The 17,070-nt window shown below is 41.9% G+C and overlaps 1 protein-coding gene across 1 annotated transcript in view; it reads right to left on the bottom strand.

The window, feature by feature from the left end:
* Nucleotides 1-9,102, bottom strand: part of ATP13A4 (ATPase type 13A4) — a 124,055-nt gene extending 114,953 nt beyond the window's left edge. The window contains exon 1 of the mRNA XM_015562805.1: nucleotides 8,803-9,102. Coding sequence (XP_015418291.1) covers nucleotides 8,803-8,865 — 63 coding nt within the window. The 5' untranslated portion in view covers nucleotides 8,866-9,102. The remainder of the gene's footprint in view (nucleotides 1-8,802) is intronic.
* Between the last annotated feature and the right edge of the window lie 7,968 nt (nucleotides 9,103-17,070).

Raw genomic sequence — 17,070 nt, 5'->3', positions numbered from 1 at the left:
GTGGGGGTCCCCACTGGGGTGCCTGGCCAGCCTGGGTGAGGGGATAATGGCTGTTTGCAGCTGGTCACACACCCTTCAGGGTGGGGGTCTCCACTGGGGTTCCTGGCCAGTCTGGGTGAGGGTCTGAGGGCTATTTTCAGGCTGGCAGGTGACAGATGCTCCCAACCACTCCTTTTTTTCTTTTTTTTCTTTTTTATTCTGGGCCAGCTTTAGCTTTGAGGCTTGGCTCCAGCTCTTAGGCCTCCACTGCTGAAAGTAGTTTCTGGCCTTTGTTTACAATGTTGCGATCCTGCTGGCTGACGCCCGGCAGACTAAAGCAGGTTTCTGGGGTTTTGTTTAGCTTCTATATTTGTTACATAGTTGCTTAGAGTTGCAGGTCAGAGGCCTACAGCGGCAGGCGGCAGGTGAGGAACGTTGGAGTCTTCCGTCACTGAAGCAAGCAAGCCTCATGTTAGTTTCAAGCTGCCTGGCTGCCGGCCACCATCTTGGCTGGCAGTTAATTTGCATATCGCCCTGATTAGCCAATGGGAAGGGTAGAGGCCGTACGCCAATTACCATGTTTCTCTTTTATTAGATAGGATATTGGACATACCAACTCTTCTGAAGGCCAAGTACTTGTGCTTTATGTCTTCTGGGGGCCTGGCAACTGTGTAGGGTTCAGCGTTGGTTATCATTTATTGTTAGACTCATTCTTTGGTCCTTTATTTATGAATAATTAGCACAGCAAAACCCATTAATATCCAGTTCCCACTTAATGCAATGTCTCCAGATATGTTCTCTTTTCCTTTGTTAAAAAATTCTCACAGTGCTTTGGAAAAAAATCAAGAGTATCACTTAAATTTGTAAAAGGTTTCACAGCAGTTTTGTCCACCTGTGTTAAAAAAATGCTGATCTTCTAATGTTTGGGGGTTTTTTCCAATTATACCTGTTATTTCTGCCTTAATTAATAAATAAAGTGCTGCATCCAGAATTTAGCAATACCAAGAGGCAGTAAACCACTATGTTTAAAGTGGGGACTTAAGCCATAGCTCGCCATTTACTTAACTAAATGAACGTGAGCTTATCACTCTCTATGAGTCAGTTTCTTCACATGTGGAAGATGATAATTCCACAAGGGCTGCTGAGGGGATTATGCAAATTTCTAAGAGAAAAGTTCTTAGTTTGGATCAATCACCATATAGATATTTGCTATTACTCTTGCCATCCTCCACACCCAACCTGGTCCTAATTTTCCCTATGGAATTAAATGGTAGCATCATCTTCTCCTATTGGACAAACTAGGAACTTTAAATACATCCTTAATAACTACCCCTTCTCTCTTACTGCTCAGTCTATGAATTACAGTCTTTTTAACTCTCATTTTGAAATATCTCTTAAATCCATTATTTACTCAGGATCCTATCTGACAAGGCTTCATCCTGAATGCCTCACTTGGACTATTTCAAATACCTTCTTCCTGGTCTCCTTTCCCCCAACCAGCCTTCCTTACTCTGTGATATAACATCCTTTGGAAAGGCAAATCCTCCCAGAATACTCCCTGGTTCAGATCATCCAGTAGCTTCCCCTAGTGTTCACCAGGCTGGCCTCACAGTCCTTCTAACCAAGTTCAGCTCCACCATCAAAGATTCGAATTCAGTGGGTCTGGAACGGGGTCTAGGAATCTATTTTTCACATATTCCTCAGTCTTTTCATGGGCCAGTGTTTAGGAATCATTGGAAAAGATAAAATGTGCACTCATTGGGATGTCTTATAAAGTCCTTCACAATCTGACCCGCAACTACTCCTCCAGGGAAATTAAATCACATCTTTTCCCTTGAAGCTGTCTTTGACTGAGTTGCTCCTTCTGTGGTCCCAACACTCTGTATGCATAATTCCGCCAATGACACCTATTTCATGACATTCATTGTGTTTGCACCTCCAGGTCGCCCATTTATGGGGCCAGCTTCATGGGCATGCAGCCTGTGCAGTCACACAGAGCCCTTCTCTCAAAAGGGCCCTGAGCTTGGTGTAGTATTCTGCTACAGTCATCCTGAGATGTTTAGTAATTGTTGAACAAGGGACACCTCATTTTCATTTTGCAGGGGACCCCACACATTATGTTCTTGGTCCTTCTCACTCAACAGTGAACTCTTTGAAAACAGAAGCTATTTGCTATTAGCTAGAAATCCTTTTTGCTTAGAACAAAGGACTCCTAGTACCAAGTAAAAGTTTGGCCAATGTTTGTTGAGTGGATGAAAGGATAGAATAAAGTATTGCATAGAAAAATAGTGTGGTGTAGCTAATTAACTCTGAAGAATAACCTTTCTTTATGCTTGGGGAAGAGAGGAGTTGACTGATAAGTTCACAAGATGACAGATCTTTTCAAATAAGTAACTTAAGTTTTCCTAGGTTTCTCATTAAATTGCTCCAGCTGCTTCTCCTGTAAGCCCCACTGCCTCCTTGTTCTCCTCGAAATGGTAAATCGCTGGTTAATGGAACTTGCAAGTGCAGGATCAGAAACTATGCCCTGAGTGTTTGTGCCAAACATTGTGCTAACTCTGGGGGAGTACCATGGAAGGGAAGGGGGCCATAGAAAGGTGAACCAAGCAGGGTCCCTGTTCTCAAGAAGCAATGAAATCTTACTCTTTAGGAGCTTCTGTCAAAGATGAGTTGACTTCATGGGAGTTTTGCAGCAATGAATAGAAAATAAAGACACTAGACTTGGCCAGTGGCCCAGCTTCCTGAACATTTCAACTGACAAAATGCCTCAGTCTGAACACAATTCCTCCACTATGAGATCTGTGGGGTCACTAGTTAACATTGGCAACCAGCTAGGAGGTGCTCCTGAAGCATAATAAATAAGTGGCTATTGAGGTGGGGGAGGTGCTTTTGCTCCCTGGTGTTAGAGAAGAAAAGCCGAACATCAGCTATCAAAATGAGCCAAATAATTGGTGAGAGCAGATGCTTCTGCCTCACGCTGAAGGCACGACAGGACTTCCAATGTGGCAAAGCCCGCACACCACCGGGCGGCCATATTAGTGCTGGTGGCAGTACTAACCTCTTGCTGTTCTCAGAAGTGAGATGGATGTTCACAAAGAGGTTCTCTTGCTATTCCACAATCCCCAGTCTACTTGCTAAGAAACTATCAGGGATAACATTAAGAGATTTCAGTCAAAAGAATACAAATGCCAATAAACATATAGAGATGTGTTCCACATCACGTCAAAGAAATCTAAAAATAATACAGGCATGTGCCCTAGCTGGTTTGGCTCAGTGGATAGAGCACTGGCCTGTGGACCAAAGTGTCCCAGGTTCGATTCTGGTCAAGGGCACATGCCTGGGTTGCAGGCTCAGTCCAATGAGCAGGAGGCAGCTGATCAATGATTTCCTCTCATCATTGATGTTTCCATCTCTCTCTTCCTCTCCCTTCCTCTCTGAAATAAATAAAAATATATTTTAAAAAATAATACAGCCATAAGGATCATTTTCACATACCAGATGAGACGAAGTTCTAAAGATGGATAATACTTAACATTGGCAAGTATGGTAGAGATAGCAAGTAGTCTCAATAAAGACTGCTGGTCAGAGTATAAATTTGTATAACCATAATCCTGAGGAGGGCAACTTGGCATTATGTATCAACCAAAATTTAAAACACATATCCCTTTCATGCAACAATGCCATTGCTAGGATTTTATCCTAAGGAAACAATCTGACAAATAGGTAAAATACATATACAAAGTTGTCCATGACAGCCAAACATTTAGAAATAATCTAAGTGTGCAACATAAAAGATTTGCTTAATAAAGCATGGTTCACCCAAACACAATTTAGTTAAACATTAGTGAGAAGTTCATTTGTTTTATCCCCTTCCAACTTACTGTCAATTCCTTATGTGTTTTCTGATTATTTAGCTAACCAACCTATCATTAAAATATAAAATTTTAGACAATGAAGAACATACAATTTGAACATTAAATTATCTGAACCATAATTATCTAAAGGGAAATATATTCTAGATGTAATAAAAAGGCCAGCTTAAAAAAGATATATATGAAATTACTCCATTTTTTTATTTTTTAAAAAACACAATTTTGTGAGTATCTATGTGTATTCTTTTAAGAAGATGCCATCACTGGTTTGGCTTAGTGGATAGAACGTTGGCTCTTGGACTGAAAGGTACCAGGTTCAATTCCGGTCAAAGGCATGTACTTGGTTTCAGGCTCAATCCCTGGCCCTGGTCAGAGTGCATGCAGGAGGCAACCAATCAATGTGTCTCTCTTACACAATGTTTCTCTCTGTGTGTCTTTCCCTCTCCCTTCCACTCTCTATAAAAATCAGTGGGAAAATATCCTCAAATGAGGATTAACACACACACACAAATGTCATAATTAAATGTGTGCTTAGGGTTGATCATTAAAAAAAATAGGTTGTGATTAATTTTGCTTTGGCGTGAAGTACAGTGCAAATAAATGGATGATATCCAAATACAATAGCTCTATTGTATTTAGAGAAATCCAAATACTGTATAATATCAAGGGGGTGGGGAACAAAGGTAAGTCTTGAGGAAATAATATGATCCGTGATGTGCTGGTAAATATTTAACAACTGGCTTTCAGGTGGGGCAAGGTGAAAGTCCTATATAGCATTTACCAATATATATCTCAAATACTCCCAATGTTACACGTTTCAAGCTACTAATATGACGTCACTGAATGCAGAGTCAGGAAGAGATATACAGTAGCACATGGTGACATAGTATTTCCATGATACACATACAACATGCAAATAATTGCAAAAGTATAGATGATGCCAAAATGCAGTAAACTAATTAGAAAGTGATAAAGTTTGTGTATGCACTCTTTCTAAGTCTGGAAGGAGAGTCACTAATATAATAATACTAGAGGCCTGGTGCACGAAATTTGTGCAGGGGGGGTGTCCCTCAGCCAGACCTGCACCCTCTCCAATCCGGGATCCCTCGGACATCCCTTTCCCAATTGGAGACTGCTGGCTCCTAACTGCTCACCTGCCTGCCTGCCTGATCATCCCTAACTGCCTCTGCCTGCCAGCCTGAACACCCCTAACCACCTCTGCCTGCCTGCCTGATCACCCCTAATTGCCCTCCCCTGCTGGCGTGATCGTCCTTACTGCTCTCCCCTGCTGGCCTGATTTCCCCTAACCACCTCTGCCTTGGCCCCCGCCACCGTAGCATTGTCAAGAAGGAGGACCAGACGACCAGAAGATGCCTGGTCTATCCGGTCTAATTAGCATATTACCCTTTTATTAGTATAGATTGATCATGTCTGAGTGGAAATTTCAAGAATCATATTTACTTCATTCTTTAGACTACTCTGTGTCATTTTAAATTTTTACAATAAACGTGTTATCTATATTATCAGAAAAAGTTAATTCAAGGTGTGTGTTTTTTCTCATTTGCTAAAACCTAGGGAAAAAAATATCAGGAAACATTACTTTTAACAGAGGTCTGACTGGAACAAAATACTTTTCCAAAAGCAGTTTGAGTTCACAAGGGTGTCACTGAGGATAATAGTAAACGTTTGAATCAATTAAACCATGATAGCTTTGTGTAGTCATAATTAAGGAAATGAGCATTCAGTGTTTATAAGGTCTTTCAAAATATACATATGCAACATCAGAATTCAAAGGCCCTCTGATACTCATGTTACAAATAAGGAAACTGAGATGGGGAAGGAACCTTTGCTACCTAGTGCAACATAGGAAGGTGATTTCCCAAGGTAAGACTATAAGGCAGGGTATAAGGTGACTCAGATCCCCTCTATTTATAAATAGTCTCTATCGCTTGTGATCCAAGTATATATTCCTCACTTGTCAGCCTATATAATAAAGAGTTAATATGCTAATTAGACCAAACAACAGAACAACCGTCTGGACGACCTTCCAGACAAAGCTGGGGCTGCGAGGGCCGAGGCCCTTGCATGAATTTCATGCATCAGGCCTCTAGTTATTTAATAAGAAGAGATGACCTCACTTGAGGAAATACTATTCATTGGACTGACAAATTGCTGAAGCTTCCATCTTTGGTTGGGTAATAGCATCTTACTCTTTTCCAGAATTTTATACTTCTTAAAACACTTCCTCATAGATTACCTCAGTTGTACTTCATAAGAGCCCTGTGAGACAGGTAGGGTAAGAAGGACCACTCCTATTTCACAGATAAAACAAAACAAAAAACTGAGGTGAAAGCAGGCAAGTGGCTAGCCCAAGGCTAGTGAGGCATCTGATCCGGGCATGGTGCTGTCTGGGAGTCAGTATCTCTTTTGAGGCCTTTCTGAGTCATTTGGGTGTACCTTCTCTAAATAGCAATTTCTCCGGTATTCTTCCTTATCCCTTTAACAAATTCTTTCTTCCATCAGCTTCTATCTCATTTAGTACTTAAGATATTACTTTCGGATCACTCAGAGTTACTCCTTAGTGTATCTCTTTTATTCCAGAATGAAAGATAGTCCCAAGCATCTTAAGTCCTGGAAATATTCTTGTTCTTCTCTATTTGACATGAGGGCTAACCCCTAGCATGCTGTTTTCTCTTGAAATTTGAAGCGATTTCTATCATCAGAGGAATGACTTCTGCAAAGGTCGGGTGTATGTTATAAAGCATGGAACTATAAACACTTGGGTATGACACGCTTCTAGGTAATCTTGGCTTTCTAAATAGGTTAACACTGAAGAATGAGAAGGCAGGCTTACTCAGAAAATACAAATCATCTATAACGAAATGGGTCCTGGGAAATCAAAGATCATATGTTCTCCTAAGCTTTGTTGTATTAAGGGAAGAAGTGGGTTCTCCTGTTAAGAGTGCAGTGTCCCCGGGAAGAACTGAAAAAGGTATCAGTGAGCTATGTTCAGGTCCAAAGACAGAAGAGCTACCAACTTATAGTAACCTATGTGGTGCCTCAGCTCCTGGGCTTATGTAACTTAAGACAAGCAAATTCTCAGCCCCTCGGTTTTCTCATAGTTAAAACAGAAATCATAACGCCTAACTCACAGGTTGTAGTGAAAACTAAATTAGCTAGTGGCCAATAAGAAACATTTTGTAAACTAAAAATTGCCATGAAAATGTGTGGAATACATTTAAGATATCTTGATCATTTTTGAAGTTCACTGCTCTAGGCAAGGGGAGTGGAGTAGTAAGTTAAAAAGGGCGACAGAATGTCAAACACTGCAACAGGCAGGTGGCCAGGTTTCTCCAGGCAGAACAGGATGCATACTAATTGCTGCACCTCCACTGAGACTCTGGGCAAATGACTCCTTTCCAGAAAACAGTGTCTCTCTCCATATCAAAGGCTCTCTCCTAACTGGGCTTTCAGCTCCATGCAGAACTCACGGATGCCCTGATGTATTGGGGTCAGGGGGGAAGTGCTATTATGAAGATGAATATTAAAATTGCTCCTCGGGAATGTGTAAGCTTCAGAAAGAATACTAGTTTCCCTAGAAGAGATAGTGGCTTCTCTAGAATGTCTATTCTCAAGGACTCATAGTGAGTCTTGAGAGACAAATTATCAAAGAGCAGAAATGAGTGTAGAGGAAAAGCATGGGTGTGTTTAGATCTGATAATTTAAGGAACTACTTTAAAAATTAGAGGGAAGAAGACCCTGCCTTCTGGTTAATAGTATTAAGTATGGGAATCAAATTTTCAACTTAATATAGAGAATGATGAAAAATAAAAATAAGGCCAGAAAGTCATTTCTGGTGACATTTGTGTAGGGCCTGAAGGTAATTGTCATTTGGCTGTCAAACCCAAAAAAAATAAGGAGGTGGTTAAGTAAGCCACATAGATGTGGGTGCCTTTGATCCCCTTATAATTTTTCAGTTTTGATACCAGAAGAAATCTACTTCTGAAGGTCCAAAAAAATGCTGTTGCTATAGGAACAGGTAAGCAGATTAGACTTGAAAGACCAGTTTAGGAACAAAGAATGTAATAGACAGGGCTAAGGCAAATAACCAAGAAAGCACTTAAAGGAAATATCTTTTGGGTTTGTTATTTACATATTAATTTCAGGAAGATCAAATGCTATTATAGAATGAGAGCATCACATTGTAATTACACCATTACTGACATAAAAGACTCTGCTTACACAATTAGCAGAAAGGCCTTATTAAGTAGAAATACGCATTTCTAACTCTCTCTCTTGATTACAGTGTAATTGAGAAATGCAGCTTTAAATTCAGCAAAAGAATTGTCTTTGATTTTTCTACAGTTCCCCAGATCAGAACACATCTGAAATAAAAGAGAACATGAACCTCATCAACTTCTATAACTAGGAAGCTACAGGCAAATTTCTAGAAGTAAACAGAAATGTGTGTATAATTGTTAATATTCCACACATCTTTACTGTCCAACAGTCTTTGAGAAGAGAAAAAGATCAGAGACCCGGCTGCACTCCTATTTCCTGTTGACGTTCTGCTTCTTGCTATCGGGGAATACCCTGCTCCCAGCCTTAGGGATGTGCTGAAATTATAAGAAGCTTTGAATAGAACTTGCTTTCCTGGGAAGGCTCAAAAATGCATCCTAAAGTGGCATTGTGCTTCTCTCCCTTTCCGTTTTATTTTAAAAAGCAAACATTCATGATAAAATGAATACAATATGTTCAGTCTAGCACATTTACGTTGTCAGCGGTTATATTTATGGGGCAGGGATATTTCTTGGCCATTAGTCTTTCTCACATTAATCCCAGAGTCAAGTTGCAGAGAAGTGTGTGTCTTTGTGTGTGTGTGTGTGTGTGTGTCTGTGTGTGTGTGTGTGTGTGTAGGAATGGGAAGAGAGGAAAGGAGCTAGAATCTTACCATCTCATTCTCTTCTCCTTCGTTGAGCAAAGCATGCTGGCCCTTCTCAAAGTGGTCCCCCATGGACAAGTGCTTCCACTCCTCCTCCCTGACCTTCCCAGAGCAGGCGCTTCCAGGAGGAATTTGCCGAGCCACTGGAGTTGCCAGCTGACTGAAAGAGTTAATGATCCTCCAGGTTACAACTCCTTCTTGCGCACACACCTGCACTCAGCAAATGACAGTACTTAGCAAGCTGAACTAACTCCTCCCATGAGTCACCCTGTGCTCCAGGACTTTCTGCGGGCTCCTTACTGCGTTTCCTCAGAGCGGCTGTCCCAAAGGAGACTGCTCCCAGGCTGACCTTTTTGTGCCCAACTTACAGGGAAAGAACTCATTGCCTGCCCAGTGCCTGCCAGCATAAGGCATCTGACTGCAAATCAAACCGGACAATGCGGAGTTGGCAGGACCTCCTGAGGAACTGGGCAGACTTAAGAACTCCCACGTCACTGCCTTATTTGAGGCTGAGGAATTGGGGCTGGGTGAGGCTCTTAGAGTAGCAGATTTTTTTATATATTTTTATTGATTTCAGAGAGCAAGGGAGAAGGAGGGAGAGATAGAAATATCAATGATGAGAGAGAATCATTGATCAGCTGCCTCCTGCATGCCCCACACTGGGGATAAAGCCTGCAACCCAGGCATGTACCCTGGCAGCAATCAATTGGTGACCTCCTAGTTCATAGATTGACGCTCAACCACTGAACCACACCAGCCGGACCACAGGGCTGCAGGTGTTATTTCCTTAATGAAAGCCCCAATCCTTCGGCTTTTAATAGCATCCAGATTCATTTTACTTACAAAAAGTACAAATGATGATCAACCTTCTTGAGGAGGTATTTGTAATCACATGTCTTTGTGTAAGCAAAAAGCATTCTTAATGTGTATGTGGAATTAAGTTTACTTTTGTGAAAAACATGTCAAAAAAGAACAAAGGTATAATCAAACTATTTTATGTAGTCTCTTTCACCAAAATATTGGTAGCTAAATGCCTAAGGAGGGCTAGAAATAAAATAATCAGGTAACTTTGTGACAAAACTCATTTTTTAACTTATTCACACATTCATTCAATATACATTGTTTGAGCACAGCAACTACATATACAAATAAAATCATATTTGCTACCTCAGATTGATGTAGAGATTTAATCATAAATAAATAGAATAGAAGTTTGTTGGTTACTTTGAAAGTTTGAAAGGTACTTGTAATCACATTTGTGTGTGCAAAAAATATCTACCTAATGTGTATGTGGTATTAGGTTTACTTTTGTGAAAACACATAGAGAAAGAACAAAGGTACAATCAAACTATTTTATGCAGTCTCCTTTCATTAAGATACTGGTTGTTAAACTCTTAAGAAGGACTAGAAATAAAATATTTTTCCAACATCTCTGTAAAGTTACTAGTCCTATGTCATAGATGAGCAATCTTTGCAGCCCTACACAAATCCCCCCCCCCTCCCGCAGCTAGTTATAGGTCTGGCTTCAGGATTTGGGGTGACTGTAAATCCATGTGCTTTCTGATACAGTCATGCACTGCATAATGACCTTTCATTAACAAAGACCTCATATATTACACTGGTCCCATAAGATTATAATGGAATTGAAAAATCCCTACTGTAATAGTGTCAATAATAATAATAAAAATCCTTATTGTCTAGTGATGTCATAGACATTGTGGCCACCGTAATGTCACAGCTCAATGCATTACTCACGTGTCTGTGGTGATGCTGGTGTAAACAAACAGACTGCCCATCTTATAAAAGTACAGCACATACGATTGTGTACAGTACATAGTACTTGATAATAATAACAAATGACTATATTACTTGTTTATGTATTTACTATACTATACTTTTTGTCTTCTTTTTATCTTTATTTTATGGTGTTCTCTTTCTACTTAAAAAAATAAAAAAGGGTTTGCTGTAAAACAGTATGCCGTGTTATGCTGGCATCAGCCCATACATCTTGTGTTTACCATGTTTCTTGATGCCAGCATTTTCTCTTATTCTTGATTTATTCTCCCCATCATTAAGCAGTACTGACTATATTCCAGAAATAAAGGATAAAGTGGAAGAGGAGTGTCCATTATTGTCTGCAATAGGATAAAAGATTTTGCCCTTACTTCCCCCACCCCTTCACCCCCGAGAAAGAAGCAGATTTTGTCATGGAATCAATTGCTTGCCCAAGCTCTTCAGCAAAGGTGGTGTTTGGGGTATCCCCATTTTCCCAAGGATGCCACCATGGGCCCAAGACCTAGATGGGCTGCTCTGCCCTGACTCACAAGACCAGAGGAAGGGGAGGCCCTCTGGAGGACCCTGGGCAAGCTTCCAACAAGACCAGGGCCAATCAGGTTTGGGAAAGGCAGGTTCTGGTGGGGAGCAAAGAACAAAGAACAGCACAGGAAGAAAGAAACATCCTGGAGGAAAACAGAAGGCCTAATACGAGGTAGCTATGATTTCATTTTTCAAGGCAGTTCAGGAAGTTCATGGATCCTTAATGAGGATTAGCTTCTTGCCACCAAAAGATGCCCACAGGTTCTTTACTTGGATATATTCTATGTAATTATAATAAACTTGCATTACATTTCCAGCTCCTCATCTTTGGAAATAATATTAACTACTAGTTCATGGGCCATGCCAAAGAGATTGACATTGCCCCAATGGGGGCAAGCGAGAAATTTGGGCTTGGTAGAGGTTAAGCAGAACTTAAACAAATGATGCTTTAGCAAAAAAATAAAAAGTTTTTAATAGCATTTACCTTTTTCTTATTATGACATTAATGTATGTTTATTGTGGAAAATTAAATAATGCAGACAAGTGAATAAAGCAAAAAATGAATTCTCCTACTCATAGATAGTCACTGTTAGAATTTGGCTGTATTTCTTTCTTTCTTTTTAATCCAAGCATCCATGGATAATAACAGGCTCATCCTATATAATAAAGAGCTAATATGCAAATGATCATCATGCCATCATGCCATAACGGCTCAGACACTCAACACTGGAGAGAGAGGAATGGGGACCAGCCAGGCACAAATGAGCTTGCCAGAAAATAATGGGGACCAGCCAGGCACAAAAGGTCTCATGAGAGAGAAATGGGGACTAGCCAGGCACAAATGAACTTGTGAGAGAGGCATGGGGACCAGCCAGGCTGCAGTCTGGGAGAGGGACAAGCCCCCTGCCTGGCAGTCCCAGGTGCCAGCGGATGCACCTGCAGCTGTGCCCTGGGAGAGGGACAAGCTGCCCACCCTGTGGTCCTGGGCACCTGCAGCTGCCGCCCACCCACGGTCTCCTGAGGCTGCTGCTGGCCCAGGCAAAGCCAGCCCAGGTCCTGGGTGCCTATGGCCAGCCAGAGGGAGGGAAGATTGGGCCCCAGGTGCCTGCAACTAGCCAGAGGAGGGAATTCTGGGTCCCGGGTGCGGGCATGGCAGAGGCGGTTAGGGGAGATCAGGCCAGCAGGGGAGTAGTTAGGGGCAATCAGGTAGGCAGGCAGCAGAGGGGTTGGGAGTGATCAAGCAAGCGGGCAAGCGAGTGGTTAGGAGGCAGCGGTCCTGGATTGTGAGAGGTAGTTGGATATCCCCCAAGGGGTCCCAGATTGGAAAGGGTGCAGGCCAGACTGATGGACACCCCCTGCACAAATTTTGTGCACTTGGCCTCTAGTATTACATTTAAAAGTGTGTGTCTTGTTTTTATTTAATATTTTAATACCTTTTCCATATCACTAAACATTTCTGAAATTTTTTATATTTTACAGACGCATATTCTAATATATTGGGTATCTATCATAGATTCTACTTGATAAATATTAACAAATAGTCTTTCAGGAAAACTTCTTTACATTCTTAACATAGGCATGTCATCAAATATTTTAATAGTAAATTAAAATATTGTGAACTAGCCTGGCCAGCATGGCTCACTAATTGAGCATCAACCTATGAACCAGGAGATCATGGTTTGATTCCAGGTCAGGGCACATGCCCAGGTTGTGGGCTCAATCTCCAGTGTGGGGCATACAGGAGGTAGCCAATCAATGACTCTCACTCATCATTGATGTTTCTTTCTCCCTATCCCTCTCCCTTCCTCTCTGAAATCAATAAAAATATTTTTTAAAGAAAATATTGTGAACTACAACACTAGGCTTTGTGAATGACATCTGGGCTAAGAGATGCAATCTGGCCAAAAGGATTGAGATATTAGTAATAGGCCCCTGCAAAGGGATTAAAGGAGTGATAAATGTCATAGAAAAGAATGGTGAGGCCAATGTTGCCATTGTATCTAATGGAATTGTGACCAGGGCTCATGCTGGGATAGTGCATGTCTGTACATGTATGTATGTGCATACATGTGTGTGTGCATGTGTAAGATAATGTGGCGTCATCAGTGGGATGAGGAAGGAGACAGACCCGATGCTGTCCAGATACATGGAATGTTCTCTTGCAGCGAATGTATAAGCTGGAAACCATCTGTTCTATCATAAGGGGTTAAAAAGAGTGAAGCAAACAAAATCCTGGAAATTCAAAATTAAGGCTAATCAATGAGGTAGTAAGTTTCAATAAGTGAGACTGGAATTTAGGGAAGTAGCAAAAAGAATACATTAAGGAAACAAAGGCAGGGGTATTGGCTACAGAGAACCATGGTCTAAATGCATCCATTATACCTGGAGGAGAAGAAATCTTGCTCCTTCCAGCATCTGCACAGGTGTGTGAGTTGAGGACTCAGGTGCTCCATTCTATACTGCTTTTCTCCTCTGTTGCCTCATATGATGTTCACTCGATGGCCATCTCGTGCCTCCCTTCATGAAGCATTTACCTTTGCTGAGCAGCAAAAAGCACTTTACAATATTACAAGGGCAAGGCAAATAATACTGGGCTTTTGGTACAGATGGGAAAACCGAGGCTCAGAGCAGTGAATTGACTTGTTCAAGATCACATAGTGGGAGAATAAGCGGCAGGAAGTGGGTGCATTTTCCACCTTATATTCCAAAATACTTGACCACTTAATAGCTTCATATGCAAGCTCCTGGCTGCTGATGACAGCAGAGAATGCTGACTGGAGAAGGTGCCCTATACAGGGACACTAGAGAGGCTGGGGGAGAGGAAGGCTAGAATATCTCAGGGCGTGACATCTGGATGGGAATCAGACCAGCCAATCACTGAAGCGTCTTTCAGTGCCAAGATGATCTGGCTCTGAATTTCTCTCACTTAAAAAGCTGGGTTGCCCACATTATACAGTGGTGCTGGCAGAGCTCGGTTCTGATTCTTTCTCTCTCCGGTGCTGATGGCCTTTCAAAGATCCCTGGAAACCCGGGACTCCAAAACTGCCCTCCTGAGCCTGGCACCCTTCGATTACAATGCCCCTTTCAATGTTAAGAACTTCCCAGAAATCAGAATATGCAACAATAACAGCAAACATCAACATGTTCACTCTGGACTAAGCACTTTCCATACATCATCTTCCAATGCCATGTCCCAAGCCCTCCCTATCTTGCCTAAGTAACAGGACATGCCTTTCAGTTCTATGATATAGCCTTGGCTTTACACAATTGGTGTGTCCTGGAAACATCCCTTTTAAATCTAACTTTCCAAATAAAGTCTCTCAAATATCCTAGAGAGAATGTTTAAAGAATCATTTTCTGACCCTTTTATAAAAAAAGTGAATGTTGACCTATGAACCAGGAGGTCACAGTTCGATTCCCATCAACTCTAAAAGATTTAGTAGAAGCTAAGGAATCTTTGTTCGAACACAGTGATAGCAAATGTCAAGGCAATCATTGGAGCCCAAGCTATTGAAGTTAATTAAACAAATGTTAAATAAATGAATGGATGGAATCTGTCAGTAAAATGTCCAGATTTGAATTCAGACCAAATCCACATCTGCTATTCTCATCACAGCACATCACACCCTGGGAGGCACGTGTAGCACAGAATAGAAATATCAAACAGGCAAAATTAACATATGGGGAGACTGATATAAAGAATAAACTTTCACTGGACAGGTGTGGCTCAGTGGTTGAGCATTGACCCATGAACCAAGAGTCCATGGTTCCATTCCCAGTCAGGGCATATGCCTGGGTTTTGGGCTCCATCCCTAGTGGGGGGCGTGCAGGAAGTAGCTGATCAATGATTCTCTCTCATCATTGATGCTTTTGTCTCTTTCTCCTTCTCCCTTCCTCTCTGAAATCAATAATTTCCGTTACCCATTTGCTTATGGCATTGAAAGACATGTGCCATATAAACAAATAAAAGCTCTGAGTTTCATTGGTTGTTAATGTCAGCCTCTCCTCCCTCCCAAATAATCACTGATTGATCCACTGAGAGTCTTTCTCCATTCTGTATAGAATCTTACTCGCTGATGAAAAAGAAACCTTGCATGAGTCATTTCTAAGTGGACATTAGGAAGGATGGTAAATAGGGAGTCCCAATAGCCAGTCCCAGCTTTGTCTCTCTCTCTCTCTCTCTCTCTCTCTCTCTCTCTCTCTCTCTCTCTCATCTCTAGCAGGGACATGTTCTTCATTCTCACCAGGGGACTCAGCCTTGTTCCTAGGTCATCCCAGGCCATGGTGGGGGTCCTGAATTTAGCTCAGCCTCACTCTGCACTGCCCAACACCTAGTCACACTCCTCACTGGTCAGATGCTGTGCCCTGATCCTGCCAATAAGATCCTACCCCCTGTGGGTACTACTGTTACCAAGTTCCTGTCTGGCAGCCTGCCTCGAGCCTCCAAACCTTCCTAGGAATAAGGACTAGCCTTTCTTTTCTCAGGCTCCTACCAGGAATTGGGATATGGCCCCAGGCCCCAAGTCTCTGGTTGGACTTGGTCGCTAGAGGACAGACTCCTGGAGCCAGTTTCCTGTCTGTATTTCCAAGTATCACGTGCCCCATGTTCCTCCTTGCTGTGCTCTAGCCGCTTGTTGGGAATATTGCCACTTCTCTCGTATGGCCTCCCTCCCCTTTCCCCTTGGCCAACCGCTCTCCTGAGCTATAAGCAAGATTGACATAAGCTTCAGTTGCCTGCTAGGTTGGACTTCCTTTGCCAGTCCCTGCAATTTCACCTATTGCCGAAGTGCAGAGTTTTACCAAGTGGTATGTCCAATGCCATGTCCCAAGCCCTCCCTATCTTGCCTAAGTAACAGGACATGCCTTTCAGTTCTATGATATAGCCTTGGCTTTACACAATTGGTGTGTCCTGGAAACATCCCTTTTAAATCTAACTTTCCAAATAAAATCTCTCAAACATCCTAGAGAGAATGTTTAAAGAATCATTTTCTGACCCTTTTATAAAAAAGTGAATGTTGACCTATGAACCAGGAGGTCACAGTTCGATTCCCAGTCAGGGCACATGCTGGGTTTCGAGCTCGACCCCTAGTAGGGGGTGTGCAGGAGGCAGTGGATCCATGATTCTCTCTCATCATTGATGTTTCTATCTCTCTCCCTCTCCCTTCCTCTCTGAAATAAAACATCTTTTCTTTAAAAAGTGGGGAGCAATATGGTGCCATGTGAAGGGTATTACCAAAGACCTGAGTCCTTGGTTTGAGTCCCACCTCTTACGGATTGAGATCTTGGAATAATCATTACACAGCGTTCCTGGCACTTTTTCTTTACTTGAGAAACAATGAGGGTAATTTAATCATTTTTAAAGCCCAGTCTAGTTGTAGCAGTCTGTGATTCCTAATAGTTACACCTGAATATATATTGTTTTGTATATTGAAATATTCAGGTAACAAGTTCTCAATATTAACTACACTGGCATGAGCTTTCTGTTTTTGCTGTTGTTTATGTTTTTATTTACTGTCCCTCATGACCTGGAATGGTTATAATAGGTGACAACTAAGGTAAGCTCCACAGAAGGGGAGCTGCCTTATCTTTAGAGAGAAGTTTTCTATTTTTTAATGTTTGGAAATAAAAGCAAGGAGAGCTCGACTGAATGTGAACGGATGGGCCACCCCAAGCCACCTGAGAAAGGTCAGAACCTGGTGCTGAGCGGGGATGGCTGATTGCGATGCCTCCGAGAAAGAGGGACAGCCATCGTCCAGCTCTCTGCTTTGGTAATTAATGGGGGAGGCTTTGTATCTTTGCACTAGACCCTTTCATCTAAGGGTTGCTAAATGTTTTACAAACATCAATTAATCCAATTAAACTTCATCTCACCGCCTTGAGGCCGGTGAGGTGAAGTTCGCTTCAGGTAACCACATCTGTGCTTGCTCCAGTGTCATCCACAGGTTAGGCCCGTGGTCGGCT

This window comes from Myotis davidii, unplaced genomic scaffold (genome assembly GCF_000327345.1).
Source record: "Myotis davidii unplaced genomic scaffold, ASM32734v1 scaffold557, whole genome shotgun sequence".
In the NCBI taxonomy this organism is placed as follows: domain Eukaryota; kingdom Metazoa; phylum Chordata; class Mammalia; order Chiroptera; family Vespertilionidae; genus Myotis; species Myotis davidii.
The sequence above is the reverse complement of the archived record's forward strand: the minus strand, read 5'-3'. Positions and strand labels throughout refer to the sequence as shown.